Source organism: Mirounga angustirostris, unplaced genomic scaffold, assembly GCF_029215605.1.
Source record: "Mirounga angustirostris isolate CCGP_5_RB_7025 unplaced genomic scaffold, mMirAng1.0.hap1 SCAF_13, whole genome shotgun sequence".
Taxonomy (NCBI): domain Eukaryota; kingdom Metazoa; phylum Chordata; class Mammalia; order Carnivora; family Phocidae; genus Mirounga; species Mirounga angustirostris.
The window spans coordinates 9,908,155-9,932,733 of NW_026991721.1; the positions used below are offsets into that span (position 1 = coordinate 9,908,155).

General features: G+C 59.4%; 1 protein-coding gene across 5 annotated transcripts in view; it reads left to right on the forward strand.

Moving 5' to 3' along the window:
* The first annotated feature begins 14,255 nt into the window (after positions 1-14,255).
* The window catches only part of SYT7 (synaptotagmin 7), a 62,337-nt gene continuing 52,013 nt past the window's right edge, over positions 14,256-24,579 (forward strand). For all 5 annotated transcript variants that reach the window (XM_045893548.3, XM_064576338.1, XM_064576341.1 and 2 more), the window contains exon 1: positions 14,256-14,966. In XM_045893548.3, the coding sequence (XP_045749504.1) occupies positions 14,936-14,966 (31 nt within the window). In that variant the 5' untranslated portion in view covers positions 14,256-14,935. The remainder of the gene's footprint in view (positions 14,967-24,579) is intronic.

Genomic DNA, 24,579 nt, shown 5'->3' on the forward strand with positions numbered 1-24,579 from the left:
GGCAAATTCTGGGAATTCTCAACAGTTGGGCTACACTCTGCTCTTCCCTATTGCCTGGCTCATTCCCCCCTCTCTACCAGAAGGAGGGGAGATCATTCCCTCCCATTGGGTAAGCTTTCCAAACCCCTATCCCTGCCTGAAGAGGACAGAGGACTCCCAGGAGGCTGCCCACTTGACCCCATGCCCCCTGAGCGACCAGTCATCTCTCTGCTGCCTCATCAGTGAAATGGGTGGGGCAGGGCACTCAAGCCCACAACACCTGAAGGAGAGGACTGGGTCCTGGGGGAACTGGAGGTCCCCTGGGGTCTAGTGCCCACCAGTCTGAGTCTAGGCCATAGAGCCCTGTCTTTCATCTCAGGAGTCTCTCCTGCTGGGCCCCCCTCCCTCCCAGCCACTTTGGATGGGGATAAAAAAAGAAAAGAAATGGTCCTCCCACCACCTGGCAGGCGTGCCCGTGATGAGAAATGCCTTTCTGCAGAGCCTGGTCTCTGTGGCGTCCTTGCTACCACCCAGCCCTACCTGTCGTGATCCTCTGGCTGCCCGCCTCCTATCTTCTCCACCCCGTGACTGGCTGGGGGAGGTGGTGGAGGAGACATCCCTGACTCAGAGCCTAGGTGTGGGTGAGGACAGAGAGGGGACAGGGAAGCCCTAGGACCAATCTGAGGCAGGTCATTCTTCCCTTTCTGGTTTATGGGGAGAGTGTGGGGCAGGAATAGAGCTCATGGTCAGCAGACAGGCCGGGCCTGGCTTCATTTCCAGGAAGGTCTGGGCCCCCATGAAGGGCTCAACAGGCTTTTAGAATCGGATTGGCAGAGTCAGGGGCACTTCAGAAATGGATTCATGCAGTAAATGTGGAAACAAGGCATAGGGAGGGGCCCGGGCTTCCCCAAGGTAACAGATCGAGTTAGAGGGGGCAGAGTCAGGCTGGGACCAGCAGCGGGGATGGAAAACAGGGTCCCCTTGAGGACTGAGGCAAAGGCAGGCCAGGCTGCTGTGAGATCAGGGTCCAAGCCTGCCCACGGCTCCTCGTCCTCCCCCATGTGGCAAAGGTTTGTTCATGGCTAAGCTGGGTCCCTGTCCTCCCTCCCACCTGGAGTACAGTGGTGGGGAGAAAAGGAATTCCTGCCTGGATCTTCTAGCCAGACAGCCTGCTAGGTCTTTTGACATTTCAGAATTGCAGAAATACTGGAACGAACTTTCTGGGTCACTTGCGTATGAGGAAACTGAGGCCCAGGGAGGGGAAGACTGTCCCAAAGCCCAGACCCCAGGGTGTGGCCAATGCCTGTCTTCTGACTCCCAGTTCGGGCTCTGCGTGCTCTGACAGTGGGTAAGAGATCGGGCTGCCGATGGAGACTGACAGACCTGGGCTCGAATCCCGGCTCTGCCACTCCCTGGGCATAGGACCTCACTTCACTCCCTCTCTCTCTGAGCCTCCGTTTCTCCACCTGTAAATTCTGAGCTCATGGGGTGATGTAAGGGTTGAATAGGAGCCCCAGGAGGGTAGATTTGGCCTCATGGACCACTGTGTTGCTAGCCCCCAGAACACTGCCTGACACATCGCAGGCCCTCCATAAAAGGGAAGGGTCGTCATCACTCTGTGCCGTGCTCCTTCTGGCTCAGCGTCACCGGTCGGAGGAGAAAGGGGTGACTTCTTTCATTCTATAGTCCCCTGAGGGGCAGCGGGGGAGTCTGACTGTTGCATAGCCAGGCAGCTAGTATCCCAGAAAGAACAGCTGTGCATCCTTAGGCGCGTCCCAAGCCCTTTCTGTTTGGTTTCTCCAGGCAGTGCAGGGAGGGCATTGCCAAGTGATGACTGAAGTCCCCCAGCTCCAGGGACTCCTCCTGGACCCTGTGACATGGTCCTACCTGGGAGCAAGGACCTTTCCCCTCTGGGGTACCCAGAGGGAGGGGCTGAGGGGCGGGGCTGGACACGAGGCATGGGAAGGAGGCGGCAGCCAGTTTCGGGGGGATGTCCCAGAGCCTGGGCTCTATCAGGTTGCCTGCTTATGGGACACATGCGTGAGCAGGGCAGCTGGGCCCAAGAAGCAAGCTGATGGTGGGCGCCGCCTAGTTCATTAAGGGGCTGAAGGGCAGGGCTAAGGCCTTGCTGAGCACTTCATCAGACCCCACCCCCACTCCAGCCTTACCAACACCTGGCACTTAACAGCTCCCTCCCCACTCCTCCCTGCCAGCCATTGGGGAACAGTAAGGAACATTGCAGATCTCATAACAGTCTACAGAGCCCATTCTGGCCATTAGCTCTTGCTCCTGGCAGGCCCCCTATAAGGGAGTCTTTAATGCTTCCTCCAGGTTGTAGGGGGGTGAGGGATGGGTGAAGTTCCAGGAGCAAGAGGCCCCCGCTGGGCATGGCAGGGCAGGTACCCATGCCAGGGCTGTGAGCCCCCTCTTAGGGATGCCAGCTCCCATCCCATGGTCTTTCCATGGTGTGTTGCCAGCCCACTGGAGGAATGCAAGGCCACACTGGCCCCCATGAAGCCTCCTATCTTCTCCATACACACATACACACACTCTATGTCCCCAGCAGAGGCCCTGACATCACAGCCTCGAGGAAGGGACTAGCCAGCAGACAATTATCTAGGGGGTCCCAAAGGCCCAGATCTGGAAGTTTGCAAGTCCAGAAAGCTCTGGGAGCTGGAGAGAGAAAGCAACATCCTGTTGTGACTCCTTGGAGGAAATGGCCTCCAGGCGCCAGGGAGGAAAACAGGAAGGGCCAGGCTGAGGAGGAAGTCCCGAGGGTGGGGCTGGGGGAAGAGGTGCCAACTCTAACTCTTCTGTCCCTCCCTGCGCTGGTGGGCCATGCTGAGAGAAGGCCAGCGAGGGACGGTCCTGGGCGGCGCTGGTGGGTCGGTCCCTGGCTGGCCACTGCTCACCCGAGAGCTAGGTGAGGGCCCCCAGCTGCGTGGTGGAAGCTGAGCACAGGGCTGGGGGAACAGGTCTGCCGTCAGCCAGGACACAGATCGGACACTAGCCCTCTTCAGCCCACCCCTCAGTGCCAGGGGCCCTGAGCAAACTCCTCTCCCTCCATCCATGCCTTCTCGCTTCATTTACTGAGCCCTCATCCGTGCCAGGCAACGGGGGCAGAACAGCAGAGGATACTCCTACCCCTTGTCCCTCGTCCACATACGAGGAAACTGAGGCACGGGGACATTAAAATACTCGCCCGGGGTTCCCCAGCAAGTGAGTCACGGCGAATTCAAACGCTGGCTGCCTGACTGGTAACAGAAATGCTGAGGGAAAGGAGAGGCCCTGTCTCGGGACAGCCAGAGCAGTGAACACCTGGAGCCCAGGCGAGTGGGGGAGCCCAGGGAGCTGGAGAGGTAGGCGGCTGACCCCTTCACACCCGCCGCCCTGATTGTGGGTGACTGCTTCTCACGATCTCCCCGCCCCGCCCCCCATGCCTCCCCCACCCTCGCTCTCAGCTGTTGACCTTGTTTCCCACACTCCCGAACACAATCCAGTCTCTCAGAAGTGCTTCTGGATGCGCAGGCACATCCGCCCCCACCAGCATCTGCACCCACACGCTCTGCCTCCCTCGTCCTATGAGGCATGACTGCCCCCGCTCCCGCCTCCATCCAGTGGGCCGGGCAGGGGCACTGGAGCCCAGCCCTCCGCTCCGCTCAAGGACACCGCTCCAGCAGGTCTCCCTGGGCCTCCTCTGTCTCCACAGCATCAGGTTTTACCCTCTCGCCCCCAGCACCCCCATCAGCGAGCCAGCTCACTGCTCTTCCTCCCGTTTCCCTCAAACCTGTCGTGATCCCACCTCCCCTGCTGCTCCCACCCATTCCCTGTTCCCCTCTGCAGGGATGCTCCCCTCCTCCTGTTCTGCTGAAATCACTCCAATCTGGCTTTCACCCCCTCCTCCCACTCCATTGCAAATGCCCATCCAGATCTCCAGTGGCCTCCGCGGGGCTCAGTCTGCCACCACGGGCCCTCCCCACCGCATTGGACACAGTTTGGCGTTTCTCCCCCTGAACAACTCTTTCTGGTTGGCTTCCAGGCTTGTTGTGCTCAGCTGGTTCCCAGCAACCTCTCCGTGCCTTCCTTCTGGGTTTCTGCTGGTTCCTTCTTCCAGCCCCCAGTCTGGGCCTGGTCTCTGTCTGTACTCACTCCCCTGGCCATCTCTGGTCTTGCTGCTTTAAGCACCAGCTGTATGCCGATGACGGCCAAACCCCATACCTCCAGCCTGGACTTCAAATACCCAACTGTGGCTTCGACACCTTCTCCCTGGAACAGACAGCTCGAATCCAATGATCCGGTGAGCCTGAGCTCCTTGCTTGCTGGAACCGTCCATTCTCCACGGGCAGCCACCTCCCTGGGGGAGGGAGGGGTGAAAACTGGCTCTTGGGGAGCAAAAACTCTTAGATGCTGCAATGGTTTGTGACTCTTCAAAGGGCCAGAGTCCATAAACATATATGCATTATAATATTATATAGTATTATCACTTAAATCCCAGTGTTAAGATTGCATAGGCAATAAGTGGAGAAAAAAAGTCTAAAAAGGCTCTTTCTGGGTGGGGAATAACGAAGAGAAGACAGAAACAGGGCTACTCCAATTCGAGCTGCCCTTTCCAGTTGATGGCAATCCTATCCTTCCATTGTTCTGGCCCAAACCTTGGAGGTGATGCTGCCTCCTCTCTTTTTCTCATGACCACAACCAATCCATCAAGAAGTCCTGTCGGTTCTGCCCTCAAAATAGATCCAGAATCCACTCCTCCCCACCAGCCCCATGCTCTGAGCTGCCATGGTTTTTCATGTGCATCACTGCAACAGCCTCCTAACCGGTCTCCCTGCCCCGGCTCCCTCAACACACAACCAGCGCGATCCTTTGGTAGTCTAAGTCTGCTCGTGTCCCTTTACCTCATAAGAAGCTTCCCATCTCCCACAGTTCCTACAGTGACCCACCCTCCCCACTCCCCCTTTCTCTCCAGACCTCCTCCCCTATTCCTTTCTGCCTCACTCTCTCTACTCCAGCCCCACAAGCCTCCTGGCTCGGCTTCAAACTCTCCAAGCACAGTTGCCCCCCAGGGCCTTTGCACTGGCGATTCCCTATTCTTGGTATACTGCTACCCAAATAGCCACAGGGCTAAATCCCTCACCTTCCTCAAGTCTGTACCCAGATATCACCTCCTCAATCCATCTCTAGCCTTCCAGATAACGCTTGCTTCTCGTGAACCTTTGTTTTCCTACCACTCATCATCCCCTAACATATAAGGACATTTATTTACCGTTGCTTCTCTCCTTCTGCTAGATGCCAGCTCCCCAGTGGGATCTTTGTTTTGGTTACTGCTGGAGACCCAGCATGGGGACAGTGCCTGGCATACAGTAGGTGTGCTTGCTTCTCTCTCCCCCGACTACAGCCTCCATCCCCATTCACGGGGGGCATTTTGTACCTCAACACTTCTGGCCATAAAGGGAGAAGCCCATGGGGCTTTGGAGAAGGATTCGTGTTCCCCAGGGGAACCCAGACCCCAGAACTGAATGAGGGGAGGGGCCCACACAGGAGGGCTTTTCTTTTTTAAAGATTTTATTTATTTATTTGACAGAGAGAGAGACAGTGAGAGAGGGAACACAAGCAGGGGGAATGGGAGAGGGAGAAGCAGGTTTCCCACCAAGCAGGGAGCCCGATGCGGGGCTCGATCCCAGGACCCCGGGATCATGACCTGAGGTGAAGGCAGACGCTTAACGACTGAGCCACCCAGGTGCCCCTGGGCTTTTCAGAATGCAGGCCTGCAGCCTCTACCCCAAAATTTACAGGGGAGCTTCCAGCCAGAAAGTCCACACTTGTCTCCCTGTCTGTGTGCTCTTGTTTGCCCAGAAAGATAAACAAGACAGGGAGCGGCCTTTGTGACATCACCTGGACTCCCGTGCTCAGCCCGGGGTGTGTTGGGCAGGAGAAGACAGAAGGCAGCTCCTAGGCAGGCACAGCTGTCCCACAGAGCCTCTCCCTGGAGGAGCCGGAGACATTCAGGACTGCCTCATCCCACATCCTCACGCTGCACATGGGGAAACTGAGGCCCAGAGTGAGAATCAAGTTGTCATGGGGTACACCTGATTTTCTGAGGGGGAAACAGACTTCCCGGAAAGAACAACTTACTGATCTGATGGGAAGAGACTAATAATATCAGCGATATGTATATGTGTGTGTGTATACACACACATATACATATCCTTTCTTCCCAAGAGTTCGGAGCACTGCACACTCATGATCTCATTTATCCACAAGCCCTCCCTCTGGGGTGGGTAGCAGGGCCATCTTGTGTAGACATGTGACAATGCTCTGTCATCGCCCTCCCCTCCATAACCTTTCCTTCTTCAGCTTCTACTATATCCCCTTCTCCCCACCTAATTTAATTCAGCAAAGATTTAAGAGGCTCCCACTTGGTGCAAGTACTGGGCATTTGGGAAGCTTCTGGATTTCTCCAGGGCCAAAGTCATTATCCCATCTTCTATGGTTTCACAGCACTCTGTTCAGACCCACACTGCACATAGATCATATTGTTTCTATATATCTACAATCCTGGGCTTGGTCTTACTCCAGCTTGTATTCTTTCTTAGTACCTAGGCCAGGGCCTGGCATTCCAGAGCCTGGAGAAATGCTTTCCCAGGGCAAAGTTATCCCTGAATGTGCCCTGAGCATCCCTCCATTAGTGCCTTTGACCCATTGTATGCCAATTACCCAGAGGAGGAGCCCAGAGCAGAGATCCTGTATTTGCAGCGCCTAGCACACAGTAGCTACTCAGTGTTTGCTAAATGGATCAATTTAAAAAAATGAATGAAGATGAGAATAGTAATGGACCATCCTTGCCTTCAAAGGAGCTCCCAACCCATTGCATAGGTGGGAGAGGTGGGCAGAGAGCAGGATTAGAGAGATATACAAACACTACTCAAGTGGATAATTCCACCAGGGCTGAGGCTACAGAAGAGGAGAGTTCAAACTCACCTGGGAGAATCAGGGATGGCTCCTTGGAAGAAGTGGCTTTTGAGATGGAGCTTTGAAGGGTGGAAACACATGGCAGAAATTCAGGAACAGTTTTTAACTGAAGGCAGGACAAGGAGGGCAGGGTCCACGTACAGGGGAGGACTCTGTTTCAGGCGAAGTTTCCTGTACCTGACTCCACAGGCTGTGGGGAGGCGATCAAGGCCTTGGGGGGGTGGGGGCTGGCCAGAGAGCTGGGGAGCAGCACTAGGGAGCCAGGGAGGGCACTGGGTTGGAATGGAGGAGGGTGGCGCCTGGTTTGGAGCTGCTGCGAAGGTGGAGGCGGAGGGTTGTGAGAGTCTGACTGAGGGAGGCAGGTGCAAGGGTTACCATGTGGGTGTGAGAGGGTCCACAGAGAAAGGGTCTGAAGCCTCTGAAACCGATCCAGTGTGGGGGAAGAGCAGTAGGAGGCTTTGGGGACCTGATCTAGAGCTTGGGAGAGGGATGGGGCCTTAACAGGCTTGGTATGGTCTCAGGGAGGAGCTGCTCTAAGGCAGATAATGAATTTACTCCACTGGGGGAGAGGGAATGCTTCACGGAGGCAGATGCCAGCCAGCCTGGGAGGGAGGTGAGGGCCCCAGAGACGGAGTTGGGAGTTAGGCTGAAGCGGTGGGAGTGCATGAGCTCACACGGGGGAGAGTGTGGGGTGAGAAAGCAGATGACCGCTGAGGACAAAGCCTTGGGGGACACCCACAGTTGGGGGGCAGGAAGAGAGAGGATCCAGGAGGAAATGGAGCAGCCAGAGAATCAGGGGTGGGGGCTGGGGGTCCCACTCTTTTCCAGGGCTGCCCCACCTCTGTTCTCCCGTTATCTCCCATGAGCTGGGCCAAACTGGGCTGAAGGGCAGAAGCAGGGGCCTGCCCAGCCTCCAGAAAGCTCCAAAGTGAAAGAAAGCCAAGCCTAGTGGTTGAAGGCTTAGACTCTAGAACAGGTCAGAGCTGGGTGGGACTCCCAGCTGCCCCCATCCCTCATCTCTCTTGGCTTTGTGACCTCAGGCAAGCCATACCCCCTCTGATCCTCAGCTTCTTCACCTTCAGGAGGGGATCACAACCAGACTTCATGGGGCTGCTGTGACGACCCAGTGGGATAATGCTTGTTATGCACTTGGCACTTGGGCTGTCAAGCCTTCAGAGTTCAACAAATAGTGGCAGCTGCTGATATAATTATTACAAGGCCAGGACTGGATTCTGGCGCTTGGTCTGGGCGGCCCAAGGAGCCCAGCACCCCAAGGAGCCTTTAAGAGAGAAGGGGCCAGGTGACCTGAACTCGCGCAGCTCCCGGAGTGCTGGGTCCCTCCTACGATCTCCCAAGTGCAGAGCCAGACATCCTGGACTGGGGGCAGGCACAGCTCTCTCGGTGCTGATGACCCTTTCACCTGCTGAGAAATAGGACCCCACCCCCACTGCAGTCTTCAACTCCAGCTGGGGTCTCAGTCCAGTGTTGGGGCTCCTTCAGGGCACGTCGCGGCCCCCACCTAGGCTCTGGGTGCACCCGCGCCTCTCCCCCAGCCCACCGCGGTCGGGGGCGGACGCGTCCTCTCCCGCACACGGTAATTCACCAGCTCACGCGGGCTCCGCGGCGGCGCCCCCTCCGCGCACGCGCATCTCCGCCCCGGCCCCGGCCCCCGCCCCCGCCCCCGCCCCGCGGCAGACTCGGGGCGCCTGGGGTGGGTCGGTCCAAGTTGGCCAGAAGAGCAGCCGCGCCAGGGGCGCCCGTCGCGGGGCAGTGGCGGCCCGGAGTCCAGGGCCTCGTGCCCCGCCCCCCACGGATTCTGCAGCTGGCGCCCACCCCAGGGCCTTCTGCTCTGCCCTGCAGAAGTAGGAGCGCGGGGGGCAGAGTGACGTCGGCTGTGATGGGGGCTTGCAGAGCGGGCGAAGGTCTTGAGTCGGTGGGTGCCGGCTCCTGTCCCTCATACACCAACGCCTATACTCGGGACTTCTCAAAGCCTCAGTTTCCCCTTCTTAGCCCCAGGCTAAGGGATCACATTTACTGGACCCTGGAAACAGGTTAATCGAACCCGTGGGCCGCATGCCTGTCTGTGCAGCCTAAGTTGGGCGGGAAGAAGAGACGTGTTTCCCCAGGGTCTGGGGGGACACTTCGACCCCATCTTACCCGGACCGGGGCGGGGGCTCCCTGGGAGGAGCGGGGCTTTACTGAAGCAGCGCCTCTACCAGCTGGGCTTAGGTCTGGGGTCTCCCAGTTGCAGGCCGGAGCCGTCTAGCGCTGGGGGGCCCCTATTAACTAGGCCACCGCTGGGGGTGGGTGGTGGCGGCTGGAGCTGACAGGTTTGGGTCTCTGGAGGAGGTGGCCACAAGGGCCAGGGCTTTGAACAAACCACGGAAGGCTTCTGCAATATCAAAAGAGCTCTTAGTCACTAATATATGGGGGGAGGGGGGCCGTTGGTGAAAGAGCCTCCGCTTCCCATCAGCGGAGGATCAAAAAGCATTTGGTCAAAGAACCTTTAAATACCTTGAAAGGCAGGTGAAGCCTGTTCGGTAGCCTCCAAAAGGTACTGAAACGCTGGTCTGAGCTGCGGGCAAGCTGGCGTCAACCACAGCAAGCGCCGGGGGAGGGGGCCGCTGAGCTGGAGGGACAAATGGTGGGGTTAGACCGCCAGCCCACCCCTACCTGATCCCAGGAATCCCTGCGGGGAGGTGAGTAGGGCCGAAAACTGGGCACAGACTGTCAGAGTTGGAAGCAACCTTGTAGGCCTCTGAACCAGAGATTTTTTTTTTTTTAAGATTTTATTTATTTATTTGAGAGAGAATGAGATAGAGAGAGAGAGAGCATGAGAGGGGGGAGGGTCAGAGGGAGAAGCAGACTCCCTGCTGAGCAGGGAGCCTGATGCGGGACTCGATCCTGGGACTCCAGGATCATGACCTGAGCCGAAGGCAGTCGCTTAACCAACTGAGCCACCCAGGCGCCCCTGAACCAGGGATTTTAATCTGAAACCTGTAGGACCCCCTCCCACCCAATTATGGGCAAAATATTGTGTCTATATTTGAATATGAACTTTTCTAGGGAGGGCGAGGTCTGTGGAGTTCATTAGATTCCCAAAGGAGTCCAAGGCGGAATCGAGATTAAAAACCAATATCCTTGTAGTATAGACTGGTAGGCTAAGGCTCAGAAGAATCGAGTGATTTATCCCAGGTCACTCAGCTTGTAATTGGCAAGCCAAGGTGCTTCTACAGTACATCCTGATAAGGGCATCTCACTGGATCCCATGGCTGTCAACCTATGTCAGGGTCCCGGAGCTGCCCAAGACTGAGAGGTAGGGGGTATCTGAAAACAGAGGCCTAAGGCCAAGATTCTGACTGAGGCTGGGGCTATCCCACACAGCAGCTGGCAAGGAGAAGGGGCACCAGCTTTCATCTTTTGGAGTTTGAGGGGCTGAGCCAAGCATATGAGGGAGGGGTGGGTGGCAGGGTGACAATAGAGAGAGAGAGAGGAGGTTTCAGGGAGAAAGGATGTGAGTGGGGTTGGGAGTGCGGAAGGGGCTTCTGGCCCTGAAGCATGACCTGAGGATACAGAATGGGGACCCAGGGCTATGGAAGGTCAGCTTGGGGCAGAGACCTTGGTGCCCGGGAGGTGTCAGGTGCCTTGGTTCAAGGGAGCCAAGAAAGACACCCAGCCCTTGCCTTGCGATCTTCCCAGTATATTCGCCATCCCCACGTGGTGCCATTACAGTCCTATTTTATGGATGAGAAAACTGAGTCCCAGAGATGTCAAGTCACTGGCCAAAGCCAAACAGGTAGATGGTGGCAGAGGCAAGACCAAATTTTAAGTCTAGGATTCTTCACTGGATGCTGGATGCCTCTTTAGTATCAGGTCTCCAAAGTGGGGGCCAGCAGAAGTGTGCCACGTGTGCCGAGGCCTTGGGTAAGCCTCTGAGATTCAGTGGTCCCTGGGTCTGGGGACAAGAGGTGATTGATCTGCAAGCATTGACTCAGTCTCCACTGGGACGAGGTGGGCATAGGAATGGCCAGAGCTGCCTTCTAGAACTTCGTTGTTCTGTCCTTCGCAAGGAGGTGTTCATGTTATGCTTCTACCTGCTGTTGCCCTTCAAAGCTGTCTTCCGGCTGGTCTCCACCTGCCCCTCCTGGATCCAGCAAATGTTCAGCTGAAGCCTCTCACCACACGGATGGTGATAAGGAGAGAGGTGTGTTTGTTCTGTCTTGTGAGCTGCACAAACAGCTTCCTCAGCGTTTTTATTAATAATTCAGCCCGTGGCGAGGGGGGCAAGGTAGGGGGGACAGGAGCTGTGGGGAGACAGCAGCATTGGAGACCATGCCAGGTAGAGGCTGAGGGGAACCCCGGAGCCCTGCCTCCAGCCGTGGCCTAGCAACAGAGCCCGGCAGCCTCAGGGGCCCTGTTTAGGAGAGTGCGGGCCTGGTCTCTGCTCCAGAGGGACAGAACGTCCGTCCCTCCCTGCTCTGTTCCTCCAGAAGCCAACCCAGGACACCTGGGCCCTGATGACCACACCAGATCGGAAATAGGCCTGAGGGGCCCACAGTATTCAGTGGGGTATTCCTTGGGGAGCCAGGTGCTACCAGCATTTCCTGCCACATCATGGAACCCAGGACAAAGAAGCCGGCAGCGTCACAGAATGAGAAGCTTTCTCTAGGCCCCCGTCTACGGGGTGGGGGGGGATGTTGGGGGGGGGAGGATGGGAAGGGGAGGGGCAGAGCACCAAAGGCCCAGGCCCTCACCTTAGAGGACCACGACCTGCAGTCAGGACTAGGGTGATTCCCACCCTCTGATCTCTTTTCTCAGAGGACCTGCTCACTTCCCGCACACTTCATTTCCTGCCTGTGCCCAGTCCTCCGTGAGTGCCCAGAAGACAGGGCCTCACAGTGGCCTTGGCTCTTGTTGATGCTCCCCCAGGAGAGAGTAGCCTTCAAATGCAGCCGAATGGTTCGAGGTCAGACATCTAGGAGAACTTCCTTGAGAGGCAAAACATGGTAACGAGGAGTACGTTCGAGATCCATCAGGAATAAGTTCTGTGTTCCAAGTATCGTTTTAAGTGCCTTACTGGTATCATCTCATTCACTCTTTATAATAGTCAAACAGGTGGTATTTTTATCTCCATGGTATGGATGAGGACTGAGGCCCAGGGGTGTCAAGTTATCTGCCTCGGGTCACACAGCTATGAATGGCAGGGCCATGTAAATCTGTATTCTTCTCTCTTCCCAGTGATTCTGCATCCCCTAGACAAAGTGAATGAGACCCAGAGAAAGGGTGTCTTCAAAGCTTTTCCTGTGTCAGTGATGCAGGCAGGAAGTAAAACCCACTGAGGTTACCAATGCCCCAGAGCCTTGGTCTCCACAGCAACATCTCATGGGATTTATCTAGTATGTCTGACGGACTGTCCATCTCTGACGTTCTGGAACAATGACTGTCTACTGCCTCCTGGGAGTGAGTGAGTTTGGGATTTTTACGTTTGAAAGGGACAGGCTGTAAGCTCTCAGATGGGGGCGAGCACTGGGTCTGCTCATGAATCTCATAGTGGTTGGCAAAAGGCTGGAGCCAGGACCAAGGGTCTCCTCCCGATTCTCTTGCCAGCTCCCTGTGCTGCTAGCTCTGGGGCCCTGAGCTCCCTAGCCAGTTCTTTCCCCCTATAGAGGCCTTGTCTTCACCATCTGTCACCCCAGTGGTGGCCTCTCAGAGGTCCTCTCCCCACCAACTCTAAAAACTCCATGATGCTAAATGCTTATAAAGATCTGTTGAGTTGCCATGATGAATTCTGCTGTCCCAATCTGGACTCTCAGGTTGGTAGATGGGGAGATTCCTGAGCAGGGAACCTTTCTGTGTGGAGCCCATTGATGACATGAGATAGGGGTGGGAAGGGGCGGACTATCTGGTCTTTACTAGCTAGGCACTGAGAGAGGGAGCTGAGGATGGGAGCAGGAAGAAGTCAAGATTGGAGACCCTGGAGTCCCAGCCTTTTGGCTTGGCTTCCTGGGGTTTGCCAAAAAGCGGTATATGTATATATCCTAGATTCTTGGCTGCATATGGGTGGGGATGGCTGCAGGGTATACAAAACATAATGGCCCTTGACCAAGGGATGAGGGCTGAGATTTCTGGCCAGGGACTAATTATGGGCTGAAATCTATGACTGCCTTTTTTTTTTTTTCTTTTCTTCCTTCCATTTTTAATTAGAACGTTCAATCCAAGGAAATCTGTTCTCCACCGGAACGCTCTTTAAGGAGGTTTGCTTGGGGGAATTTCCTTATCTGTTTCTCAACCGAAAAGCTGTGGGTGGAGGTGTGTGCCTGCGCACGAGCGTGTGTGTGTGCGCGCGCGTGTGTAATAAGCTCCATGCAAGTTCAAGAGTATGGGGGGGGGTGTGTGTGCGAGTACTGGGGGAGACTTGAGACAGGCTGTGCGTGCTGGCTGCCTCCCGTGTTGGGGGAAGATGGAGGTGTGGTTGGGTGTGAGCTGTGCAGTATAGTCAGTTAAGTGGATTTCTCCGGGTGGGATTAGGAATCCTTGATTTTACAAAGCCTGGCTCACCTTCCAACTTCATTCTCAGTGGAGGGGAGGGCAGGATGCTGCACTGGGGCTAGGGGTTTTGCCCTCCTGCCTACCCCTCTCAGTTTAGGGTGGGGGCAGGCCCCTTGCGGAGCAGGAGTACTGCTGCAGTGTGCGTATCTCTTGTGTTTGTGTGCCGGTGTATGTGTGTGTAGAGGGAGGTGGTGGTGTAGTGGATTAGGTATGTAGGTGTGTGCTGGGAGGTCTCGGTACCTGAAACCACCAAGAGTTCATTCAGTTTCAGGCTTTGAAAATTTGGGGGAGAATTTCTCCTCCCTGCCCCAGAATCAAACACTTCCCATTCTAGGGTTCACCTGATTTGGGCTGTGCGGACCTGACAGAGGGGCTGAGAGAGCCAAGAGAGCCCCAGGGTTGGAAGAAGGAGGGATTTCTTTCTTCCCCACTGAAATGCCAGGGTCAAGGAAAGGAAAGGGGGGTGAAGTGGAGCAGCGATGCAGGAGAGGGATGAACAGAGGCCGAAAGGTCTGCGGCTGGGTTAAGTGGAGAGGGTCGCTAGGCCTCGTCCCCCACTGAGGGTGGCGATCCTGGTCCTTTCTGCTGCAGCTGTGTTCAAATTCGAGGAGACGGCCACAGTGACGGACCCAGGCTCAGCGCTGGCAAAAAATCCACTCCTGGTTTTTGCACACACCAGCCCGACTTCCCGGGACCGCCGCGGTGTCGAGTCCCGAGCTGACGCCCTCGAGCCGCCGCCAAGCGGAAAACCCGGAGTGGCTTTCCACGCCTCTTGGAACGGAGTCAAAGGGCACCTCGGAGGAGGTGGCCAGCCACCCCTCCCCGCCCGGTTCGAAGCCGCTGCCATCAGGGGCGCCCCGGCCGGGCTGGTCGCGCCGTGCGGCGGGACCCGCAAGCTCGCAGGGCCCACCCGAGGGCTCCGTGCCCTCCCCGCGGGGGCTGCGGGCGGGGCGCGCCGGGCGGTGTTGGTGCCCTCGGGGCGGCTCCGGGCGGCGGCGGGCGCAGGGCTGCAGTGCGGCGCGCGGCCGGCAGCGGGCAGCAGCGGGCGCAGGCGGCCGCGGTGGCGGTGGCGGTGGCAGCGGGCGGGCGGCGCCGGCGGTGCCCCGGGCGCGCTCACACACGCGCTCACACACGCACACATACACACGGCCTCGTACACACTCACACACGCTCCGGCGCGCACTCGCGGCGCGCAGGCCGGAGGGAGGAGGCTCGGCGCGGCTCGGCGGCGGCGGCAGCGTGCTCGGCGGGCGGGCGGGAGGGCTGGCGGGCGGCCCCCGCTCCCCGGCTCCGCGGCTCGGTGCAGCCCGCGCGGCCCCCGCCCTCGGACCCGCCCCCGGGGGTCGCCCGGCCCCATGCCCTGCAGCGGCGGCGGAGCAGCGCGCGGCCGCGGGCGGCTCTGAGGAGCCAGGAGGGAGCCGGCGACGAGGGGACCATGTACCGGGACCCGGAGGCGGCCAGCCCAGGTAAGCGCGGCCCCGCGCGGGCTGGGGCGCCCCGCACCGGCAGGCAGGACGGCGGCAGCGCCAGGCGCCGTCTCGGAGCCCCAGCCCGGGGCTGCCGTCCGCCGGAGCCGCACGGACTCCCCCCCCCGCCCCCGCCCCCGCCACGGGGTCACCCCAGCCCCGGGGGCGCGGGCTTGAGCGTCAGCGGCTCGGACCCCGGCCCCCGCAGTCCGGGCGCTGCCAGGCTTGATGCCCGGCGCCGGCTTCGCAGTGTCCCCACAAGGACCTCCCCCCCCCCGCACCCCCAGCAGCCCAAGGACAACGTGTGTGGCGGAGCGAGGAGCCACTGTCCCCGCGGGAACCGGGCAGTGCCCTCAGAGGCACCCCCGGGTCCCCAGCACCGGTGCCCACGGGTGCCAGCGCTGGGGGACCCCAGGGCAAGGATCCCAGGCAGCTTTGGGCCAAGGTTGTGGGCACCGGGGAGCAGAGTGACATCGGCGGTGCCAACTGTGAATTGAGAGGGTGCCAAGGGGCAAGTGGGAATCGGGTGCAGCAGCAGGGGAGGGGGCCTTCGGAGAGGGAGGGTGGGGAACAGCAGGAGTGTTGTCGGGGGGTGGGGGAGACAGGAGTACCTGAAGGGAAAGAGAGCAGAGATTGGTGAGAAGGGGGGTGCCAGGGGAATGTGCTCCCGGGTTTGGGGAGGGGGAAAGCAAAGATCCCCAAACTCACTCCAGTCCTGTCGGGGGAGGGAGGGGGAGGGGCCGGCTCCTTTGCATCTCTCCGGAGGGAGCTGGGGAGTGGCCCGGGAGCCCACGTCTGCTTGCTATCCTCCAAGCCCTGGCTAGGAATCTTTCCTCCATCCTCTGGAAATTGCTCTGCCATTTCCTCCTTGGCTCCTGACGCCTCCTCACACAGTGCCCACCTGTAGGCAGGTCCCCGGCAGCTCCTGCCCAGGCCGTCTCAGCTCCCACCTGCGGTGCCCCACCCCAGACCCAGCACCCCCCAGTCTGCCAGCTCTGGCAGCAGGGTCTCTGCTTCTGGCTTTCTCTGTGATGCTAAAAGCAAGGTACCCCAGCCTGAGAACTTGCTCCCAAATGAAGAGCCTCCAGGCTTACTGCTGCTGACCTCCCAGGGTTGGGGGTGCTCAGGGAAGGGACAGCTCTAAGGCCCTCTGCAGAAGGGACCTTGAGCCCCTGAGGATTTTGAGGGCAGTCCAGTGGACACCAGCTTTGTCCACTCTTGTCCCAGCCCCACATTTGTTCTCCCTCTAGGGGCAGCCTCAGCCTGTCCCTGCCTCCTGAGGGGTCGGACCCTCACCCCCATCAAATCGTCACAGCCTTCTGAGTCCACTGAGGAGGACCTACTGAGTGCCCAGCCACTGCGCTGGGGATAAGGGTGAGAGAGACTCGGTCTCCCTCTCCGGAACCTCTTGCCCATCCATGAATGTCCTCTAGGTGATGGCTGAAGGGACATTGCTTTTGGAGACCCCTCCCTTCCTCTGTCTGAACCCAGGTCGCCAACCCTGGCACCTTCCCCCACGAGGCTGCCAGCTTCCAGCACTCGGACCCAGGGCAGAGGCAGTCTCTGGCCGGGATCACCGTCTCAGAAACCAAGCGCTTAGTTCAGAGGCCAGCTCTCCGGTATGAGGTTGGAAGGGGAGATGCAGTGAGGACACTCACTTTCCCCCTGCCCTGCCAGGCTGGCAGCCTCCCCTTTCCAGTTAGCCCAGTGGCCTGGGTCCGTGTCCTCATCCCCTCTCCCTCCCTCCTCTTTCCTCCCACGCCTGGGCACCATGACATCACTGCTCCTCGGAGCACCTCTGCCCTCTCCATGGAGGCCAACTTGACACGCTGGGCATCTTCTGGGCAAAGGGCCTGCAACCCAGTGCTGCCCCTGGCATCCTGGCAGCCCCCGGGGCATCTCCCTCTTCCACCCTCCGCCCCCCTCCCCCAACAGGCCTCCCTCTGGGGTGGAAACCTGTCTTGCCCAGTTGCGGTTGCAGGGCCCACCAGTGCCAGGGGCAGGGGCAGGGCAGCATTGACCAACCCAACCCAGAACAGACTGGGCCTGGGGTTCATTTCCCTCTGGTGTGGCCACTGGACTGGATGGGGTCAGAAATAGGCTGGAGAGGGCAGAGTCTGCTTTTGATCCTGGGTCCCCCGGGGCTCTCTGAGGGGCCAGAATCATCAATCTGGCCTCTGTACCCCAGCCCCCCTGCATCCCCACCCACCTCCTAGAATCCCTACAGCTCCAGGCCAGACTAGGCATTCCTTCCAACCCCAGCTCCTCTCAGGCTCCCTAGACTCTGCTCCCCCAGGCAGGGCTATGTGCCCCCCATTTCTGTCCCCCACCTCCCGTTTGGCTGGCACCTGGTAGGAGTGAGATATGCAAATTAATGCCTGTGTGATTCAGGCCCCCCCTTCTGGTCCCCCAGGGGCCAGTACCTTGTCTGTCCTGATCCCCTTATCCCACTCCCAGGAACACCTGTGGCCCAGTCGTTTTTTACAGTTTTCCCTCTCCTGTGTTCTGCTCTGCCATGTTCCAGGCTGGTTCCAGAGTGTCCCTGACGTACTCCTTCCCTCAGCCCACTCACCCTGGTCTCCACAGGGTTCAGCCTGCTGGCTGAGACCCTGTCCACAGTTCCCTACCCACTCGGGCCCACAGCCCCTTCTGGGATCTAGCTCAGCTTAAGCAAGGGACTGTGGGAAAAAGCCAGAGCCCAGTGAAGAACGAAGACCAGCCCCCCTCCCGTACACCCCCATTGGCTTCTACTCCAAACTCTGTCCGGAGTCCCCCAAGCCGCCATGCCTGCAACTTCCTCTCTGTCTCCTCCCTGAGGCAGGCGGCCCTCTCCCTGCCCTCAACCCTCCTCCTGTGTTCATCCTGAAGGTGGCCTGGCCAGGCCTCCCTGTGTCCCTTCGACCCAGGCCCCAGGCCGGGCAGGGCCTCAGCAGGCCTGCAGGGGTCAGCGTTGCAGTGGGCAGGCAAGACAGTTTCAGGGAGGGAGGAAGGGAAGGAGAGGTGACCTTGCAGTGAGTGAGCGAAGAAGGCCAGAGAGGGAAAGTCTGGGCCAGTGCAGCAGAGCTGGGAGAGAGGTCAGGTCCTGAGGCTGCCTGCCTTGCCCCCAGCCCTCTGCGAGCTTGTCCCTGGGGGTAGCAGTGCCTGAAGTCTTGTCTGTCCCACCTGTTAGTGGGCTCTGCCCTCTACAGCAACTCTTCCAGAAAGGTCAATCTCAGGAGCACAGGGGACACACTGCATGGGGCAGGGGGCCTTGGCACAGTGGATCTCCTCTCTCAAGGCAGAGGGATCCATGAGATTGTCCAGGCCAACCCTCTACCTGGTGGGCACAAGTTAAGAAAAGAGGCCATTGGGTGGTGTGTAGGGCAGGAGTTAAGGGGTATGGCTGAAAGGGCCACCAGGATTAGAGACGTGGGCTGGGGTGTGGGAAGGTCCAATGAGGCCTGACTTTGTCTGACCAGTTGGTTCACTATCAAACTCCGCCCCCCCATCTATGCCCCAATCCCCCAACCCCCACCTGCACAGGCCCAGACCTCCCTTGCATCTCGGGCTCGGGCTCGGATCCAGGTCTAGGGCTGAAGAGCCAACGATCTCTCAACAGGCCATGGCCAAGAGGGGTGGGGGCTGGGGCTGGGCAGGTCTGAAACCCTGGGTGAGAGGGATGGCTTCTGTGGGCTTGGGTCAGGGTAGCCAGTGCCCCCAAGCTGCATGTGACTGTGGAGACACGACCCTCCTAGGCCTTTGGTCACGCATGCTCTGTGGTGGCTTTGTGGGAACAGCCTGACCAGTGGGCTGGGTACTTGAGAACTGGGGGCCGGTGGGGAGGGCGATAGCCTCGAAGCCCCTCCTGGTGGGGGAAGAGAGGCTAGAGCGAGCCGGATTGGGGTGGGAACAGGCCAGCCAGCAGGTGACAGGTGAGGGACAGCTGGAAGGTGGGGGAATAGGTGGGTGTCAGGCCCTGGGCAGCTGGGCCCTGCCCCTGGCTGACCCCAAGCTCAAGCCCAAGGGGCCCTAGCAGCGAAGGGCTTCCCCCTCTCACCACCCCACCCCCCGCCAGCCCAGCTGTTGCAGGAGGCCTTGAGGGAAAGGCAGGGGAGGAGTGGGTGGCTCCTTCCCTCTGGCACCCCTCCTTTCCTCCCACCCCCCACTCCCCGCCCACCCTCTATTCTCTGAGGGACTTTGAATCCTTATTGAATCTGATGGACCGTTTTCAATAACTGCTTCCCCCAGGGGAGCCAGGCTGTGAACCGCAGGGAGAGGAGCAGTGAGGGGGGGGCCTCTTGGGGGGGGGGTAGCGGGAGGCCGAGTCCTGAGCCAGGGACGCTTGGCTGGAAGGGGCATCGCTAGGACAGTCCCCTCAGAGGCCCCATTGCTCCCAGGGCTGGCATGGGCAGCTCTGCGTGGATCTGGCTCCCTGCTCCGTGGGCAGCAGGGGGCACGTGAGGCTGGTGAGGTCGGCTCCCTCTGTTGTGGCAGTCACTGGTCTGGCCAGTTGCCGGAGCCAGCCGGTGCCAGGCCCAGCCCGGGTGCCCGCCTGCCTTGCAAAGGGAACCCCAGCCGGTGGTGCCAGGAGGGTTGTGCCAGTTCCGTGGACATGGAAGTGCCTGACCTTCCAGGCAGTAGGGGCAGCCTGGCTGGGCCCTGTCCAACTTGCGTCTGGAGGGCAGGGCTCTGGTCTCACCCAGCAGCGTTCCCCAAGGTCTGGAACGGAGTTGGCAGAAGACAGTCTGGGACCTGTGGAAGGGGCTGGACGGGGCCCAGAGCCTGCGCCTGGAATTCCGGACCCAGTTGGTTTGGGAGGTGGGCCGGCACGTCGGGCCTGCTCTGGGGGGCTCTGTAGCTTCCACCTGGAGGGCCCGTTGGAAGAGGTGTGTCTCCTGTGGGCAGGGGGCTGGGCCGGGAGCTGACTTGTATCAGGAGCCAGAGTGTTTGGGGAACGGATGTCTTCTTGTCATTGAACGTTCGGGGCCATGGGCCCCAGGGCAGAGGGAGGGCAGGGCCCGAGGCGGAAAGCTCGTGAGCGAGTTCGAGTTCGGGTGCCGGCTGGACTCGGTCATAGCCGTGCCCGCTCGCTCGCTCGCTCATCCGAGTGCTGGCCGTAAACAGCAGCTAATGAGTGTATTTGCAGTTAGGTGCGGAAGGTGCGCGGGGAGCTGTGACAGGAAGCAGCGGGGAGGCCGCCTCCCCTGGCTTGATCCCCAGCCCTCCGGCCGATGCCCCCCCCAGGGGCCCTGCCTGCCCCCTGCCACACCCTCCCACCTGCCGGCCCGCTGCCTCTGAGGCTTCCATCTGCCCGGAGCAGGGAGGGCCTCACCTGGCTGTGTGGGCGGCAGGTGTGGACGGGAGGCTGTGGGAGCTTTGGTGTGTACAGATCCGGGCATTTCCAAGACAGCATGTGGGTCTGTCAGCGCGCGTGTGTGTTTGTGTGTGCGTACTATGTCTGATTCTGTGCGTGTGCACGCAGCCCTCCCCCAGAGCCCCGACAGGAGGGCCGCCCATCCCCATCTTGGTAGTGGCCCTGCTCCTTTGATGCCCTTCTCAGAGTGCAGGAAGCTGGGGGCTCTCGGCAGGGCAGGCTGGGTCGGGGAAGGGGGAGACCCGTTGTGCCCATCGGAGGAGACAGGAGGCAGAGGTCTGAGCCCCAGCCCCAGGGGGCGCCTGCAGTTGCTACTAGCATCCAAGAAAGGGGAGAACTTGGCTCCTGCAGAGCCCAGCCATCTCTCTGGTTCTAGAGCCCTCAGGAGCCCCTGAAATGAGAGAGCAGGGCTGCCAGGCCCGGGGCGGTGGCGGGGGTGGGGGTGCGGGTCAGCCCTAGTAGGTGGGGGTCCCACGGTGCTGGTTAGTGAAGGGTGTACCCTGCCCCCAGCCAGGCTGGGGCGGTGTGGGGTGTGGGCAGCCACCAGGGGTGCCCGCGTGAGGCCCTGCATGAGGGGAGCAGAGAGGAGAACTCTGTGGCTAATGTGTCCAATTAAATTACTTTCAACCCTGCGGTGGCAGCTGCTCCCGGTGGGGCCCTGGGTACAAATTGGATCCGTCTCATTACCACGGGTGGTGTCAGCGGGGCCGGAGAGCGGTCGGTGGCCAGCTCAGCCAGCACGCGGCAGGCCTTCTCCCCCTTGCTCAGCCTGGGCCCGCTCCAGCCCCCTGGCACATTTGCTCACTCCAGTACCCCTCAGGTTTGCCAGGCCCTGCGTGCCTCCTGACCGTGCTGCCCCTGGCAGCCTGAGGGCCCCTCCCAGCCCTCACTCCCTTTCTCCAGGAATGGGGGTTTCACGCTCTGTAGGGGGTCCAGCCTCAGGAGGCCCTTCTCAGGTCACCCGCTCCACCCTTTTCCCTCCCTTGATAACAGGAGCACCATAATAATAGCAGGTTCTTGCTTGGGGAGCACTCGGGATGTGCTAAGCACGTCATGTATGTGCCGCAGGGGGTGGCTTGCTTTTTAGCTAGGTCTCTGGGGTCCAACAGCTAGCCATCTGTTTGAACCTTGGCAGAGATACTTGCTGCCCTGTGTCTGGAGCAAGTGACTCCTCTCTTCTGGCTTCGGTTTCTTTCTCTGTTAAATGGGTCTGATGATGGTTCTTATTTCACAGGGTTGGAGGATGAGGCGAGGTGAGGTGGGAAATATCTTTAGCAGAGAGCCCAGCACATAGTAAACAGTCAGCCAATGACGGCTGTCATCAACATTATCCTGCACCAAGTGATTGATGTCTGGCATGAGGGTTCCGGAAGCTCCAAGGAGGACATGCCTGCTTCAGCCGTGGTGGAGGAGGAGTCAGGGAGGGCTTCCCTGAGGCGGTGTCAGTCGGTTACCTTCGGAACAGCAAACACGTGTTGAATGATCCCTACATGCCAGGTGCTGTTCTAAGCATATGACATACGTTAGCTCTTCCATCCTCCGACCAACCTGGGAAAGGGGAACTTGCAGTTAGAAGTCAGCTGGGGCTTCCAGCAAACACCAGCAGACCCAAGAACATGAGCTTGGAGTCCAGGGCCTTGGGGTTTTGAAGGAAGAATAAGAGCTTGTCACATGACCAGCAGGGGTGAGGCATTCGGTGCCGTGGGGACAGCATGTGCTGTGGCCCAGAAGCAGGGTCTTGTTCCGTGGGGGCTTGAATGGGGCTAGAAGAGAGGCCTTTGGGGGGCAGTAGCAGGAGATGAGGCTTGGGAAAGGTGGGCTGGGCCTGATTATGAAGGTCTTGGCATTCAGAAACAGGAAAACTGGATTTTTTCTTTCTTTCTTTCTTTTTTTTTTTTAACGAGGACCATGGAGAGCCATGGATGACTTTCAAGCACATCTCTATACTATAAAGAACTTGAACTCTGCAGCAGTGTGGAGGGTAGGAAGCCTGGAGGCAGGCAGGTACATGGAGCTGGAGTCCCAGGTTAATGCATCTGTCCCCACCTTTGCCCAGCCCCTCCTGGGTCTCTCCCCTGCACAGGGCTGAGTCCAGGACACCACACCAGGACATCTGCAGCTTTCAGCTGGACGGGGGCCCTGCCCTTGGAAAGCTTGTGGCAGGTAATGGGCTGTCGGGGAGCACCAGGTGAAGATAGGTATGCATGGGCACACCCCGGGGGCTTACCTAGGGACATGGGGTATCAGAGACAGCCTTCCAGAGAAGGATACAGCGCCCAGGTGGACAGGTCTAGGACCCAGTGGACACAAATCCGTGCCCCTGGGGATCGGATCTGCACCCCGCCCCACACCATGGGTATCAGGGCCAGGCCCCGGGGGAGCCACACATTCATGCTCCAGCTGCCAGCCGGGAGCTCCAGAGCCCCACCAGAGCCAACCTGTCTCCACGGCAACTGGGCAGGCCCCTCCCTCTCCATGCCCACGGCCCCTGGCACAGGGGCCCATTCCCAGCAGGGCTTGGGTACATCTTCCCACTTCCCTGGGGGCTCGTCCCAGGGCAAACGCCCTCACCCCCAGGCGCCGGCAGCACACAGACATGTTGGTATTTGGGTCCATGTGCACATGTGATGTGGATGTGCGCAGGAAGCAGGGAGCCTGGGACGGTCTACCTTGCCCGCCCACCTGAACTGGGGATTCGTTCCCCTGGGGATTTGGGTCAGATGGGCACTGAAGAGCATAATTCCAGGCTGAACCGTCAGCCCCAGCCTCAGGGATCAGGGTGAGGAAGGCAGCCCAGAGAAGGAGCAGTAAGGAGGGAACGGGCAGGTCAGGGAAGGTGGCAGGGGATAATCTCCTAGCAGGGACTGGCAAGTCCACAGATCACCTTGTCCTTCACATTCGGCATTTCTTCTCATCTTCACGGCAGCCCTACGAGGGAGAGATCGCCCCCACTGTTGTACAGGTGAGGAGCCCGACCGAGGCCCAGAGAGGTGGAGTCTCTCACCAGGTCACTCCTCAGAGCAGGGTCATGAGATTGCAAGGCAGCCTAACTCCAAAGCCTGGGTCTTAACCACCAGGCTCTCCTGCTCGGTGCCTCCCTAATCCCACTGGGATCCGAGCCAGCATGTCTCTCGGCCCATCACTTGGAAGTGAATGCTGGGAATTGGTATTGGCTGCAGAGCTGGACTCAGAGGGTGTCCCCAGTGCCTCCTTTAGTGCTTGAGGCATCCCCTAAAGCCTTTGTTCTCAGGTCCCTGGAGTGGGGTGGAGCTTCCTTCCCACCCTAACTCCTCTCCCTCTCTGCAGGCTCAGTGGAAGGTTCCTCTCAGTCAAGGGGAGGCTCTGAAGAGAAAGGGAGGAACCCCTCACTCCCTGCTTGGCACCTGCCAGCCCCGGAGGAGCCTGATGAATCGGCTGTGTGTGGCCCCCCCAGCCCCGTTCCTCCCTCTCCAGCCCCCGCCTGGTTGGGGAGGTGCGAAGGAAGCGATTTCACAGCCTGTCAGCTGAGGCCTAAAAATACCCAGAACTCTGAGATGCTTGGGCAGGGGGAGGAGAGAGCAGGGACCAGGATGGGGTGCTGGGGGGGGGGTGCAATGCTAACTTGGCCAGAGAAACCCTCACGGCCCCACGGTCCTACTCAGATGTGATGGGCAGCGATCCCCATCTGACCCCACTTCTGGGTCTCGAGAGTTCGGGCCCTCAGACCCAAGGGAGGGCTTAGTGTCAGACAGGAACTGTGGAACCCAGGCCCTTCAGAGCCTCCGGCCGAGGGCTCTTTCTCCCTCCCCACCCCTGAGTTGGCTGGAATCTTCAGGCCGTGGGAGCCAGGCTGGGCGTGTGCCTGCTTCCTTCCCGGAGAAGGTGCTCGCTTCTGTGAGGGGAGAGGCGTGAGGAAGGCAGCGTGGAGGGGGGTGCTGACAGGTGTGCGGTGTGATGTGTGAGCCACCCAGGCACTGGGGGTGGGGGCAGAGGAGAAGGGGTGTGGTGGCCCACGTCACTGCCACGTGGCTGTATGCTAATGCTTGGCACAGGGCCCCCCACGAGTCTGCCAGCGCCCAGAAAAGGGGACCTGCATGTGCGTGCATGTGGACCTGCTGGAGTTGACCTGCTCTGGGTGCCAGAAAGCCTGCGGAGATGTAGCACCCAGTGAGGGTAGCTATTCCAGATAGAAACTGGGTGAAGGCTCAGGAGCAGGTGTATCACGCAGACCCATGCTGGTCATGTGTGCTTCCCGTGTGGAAACGTGATGGCATGTGTGAC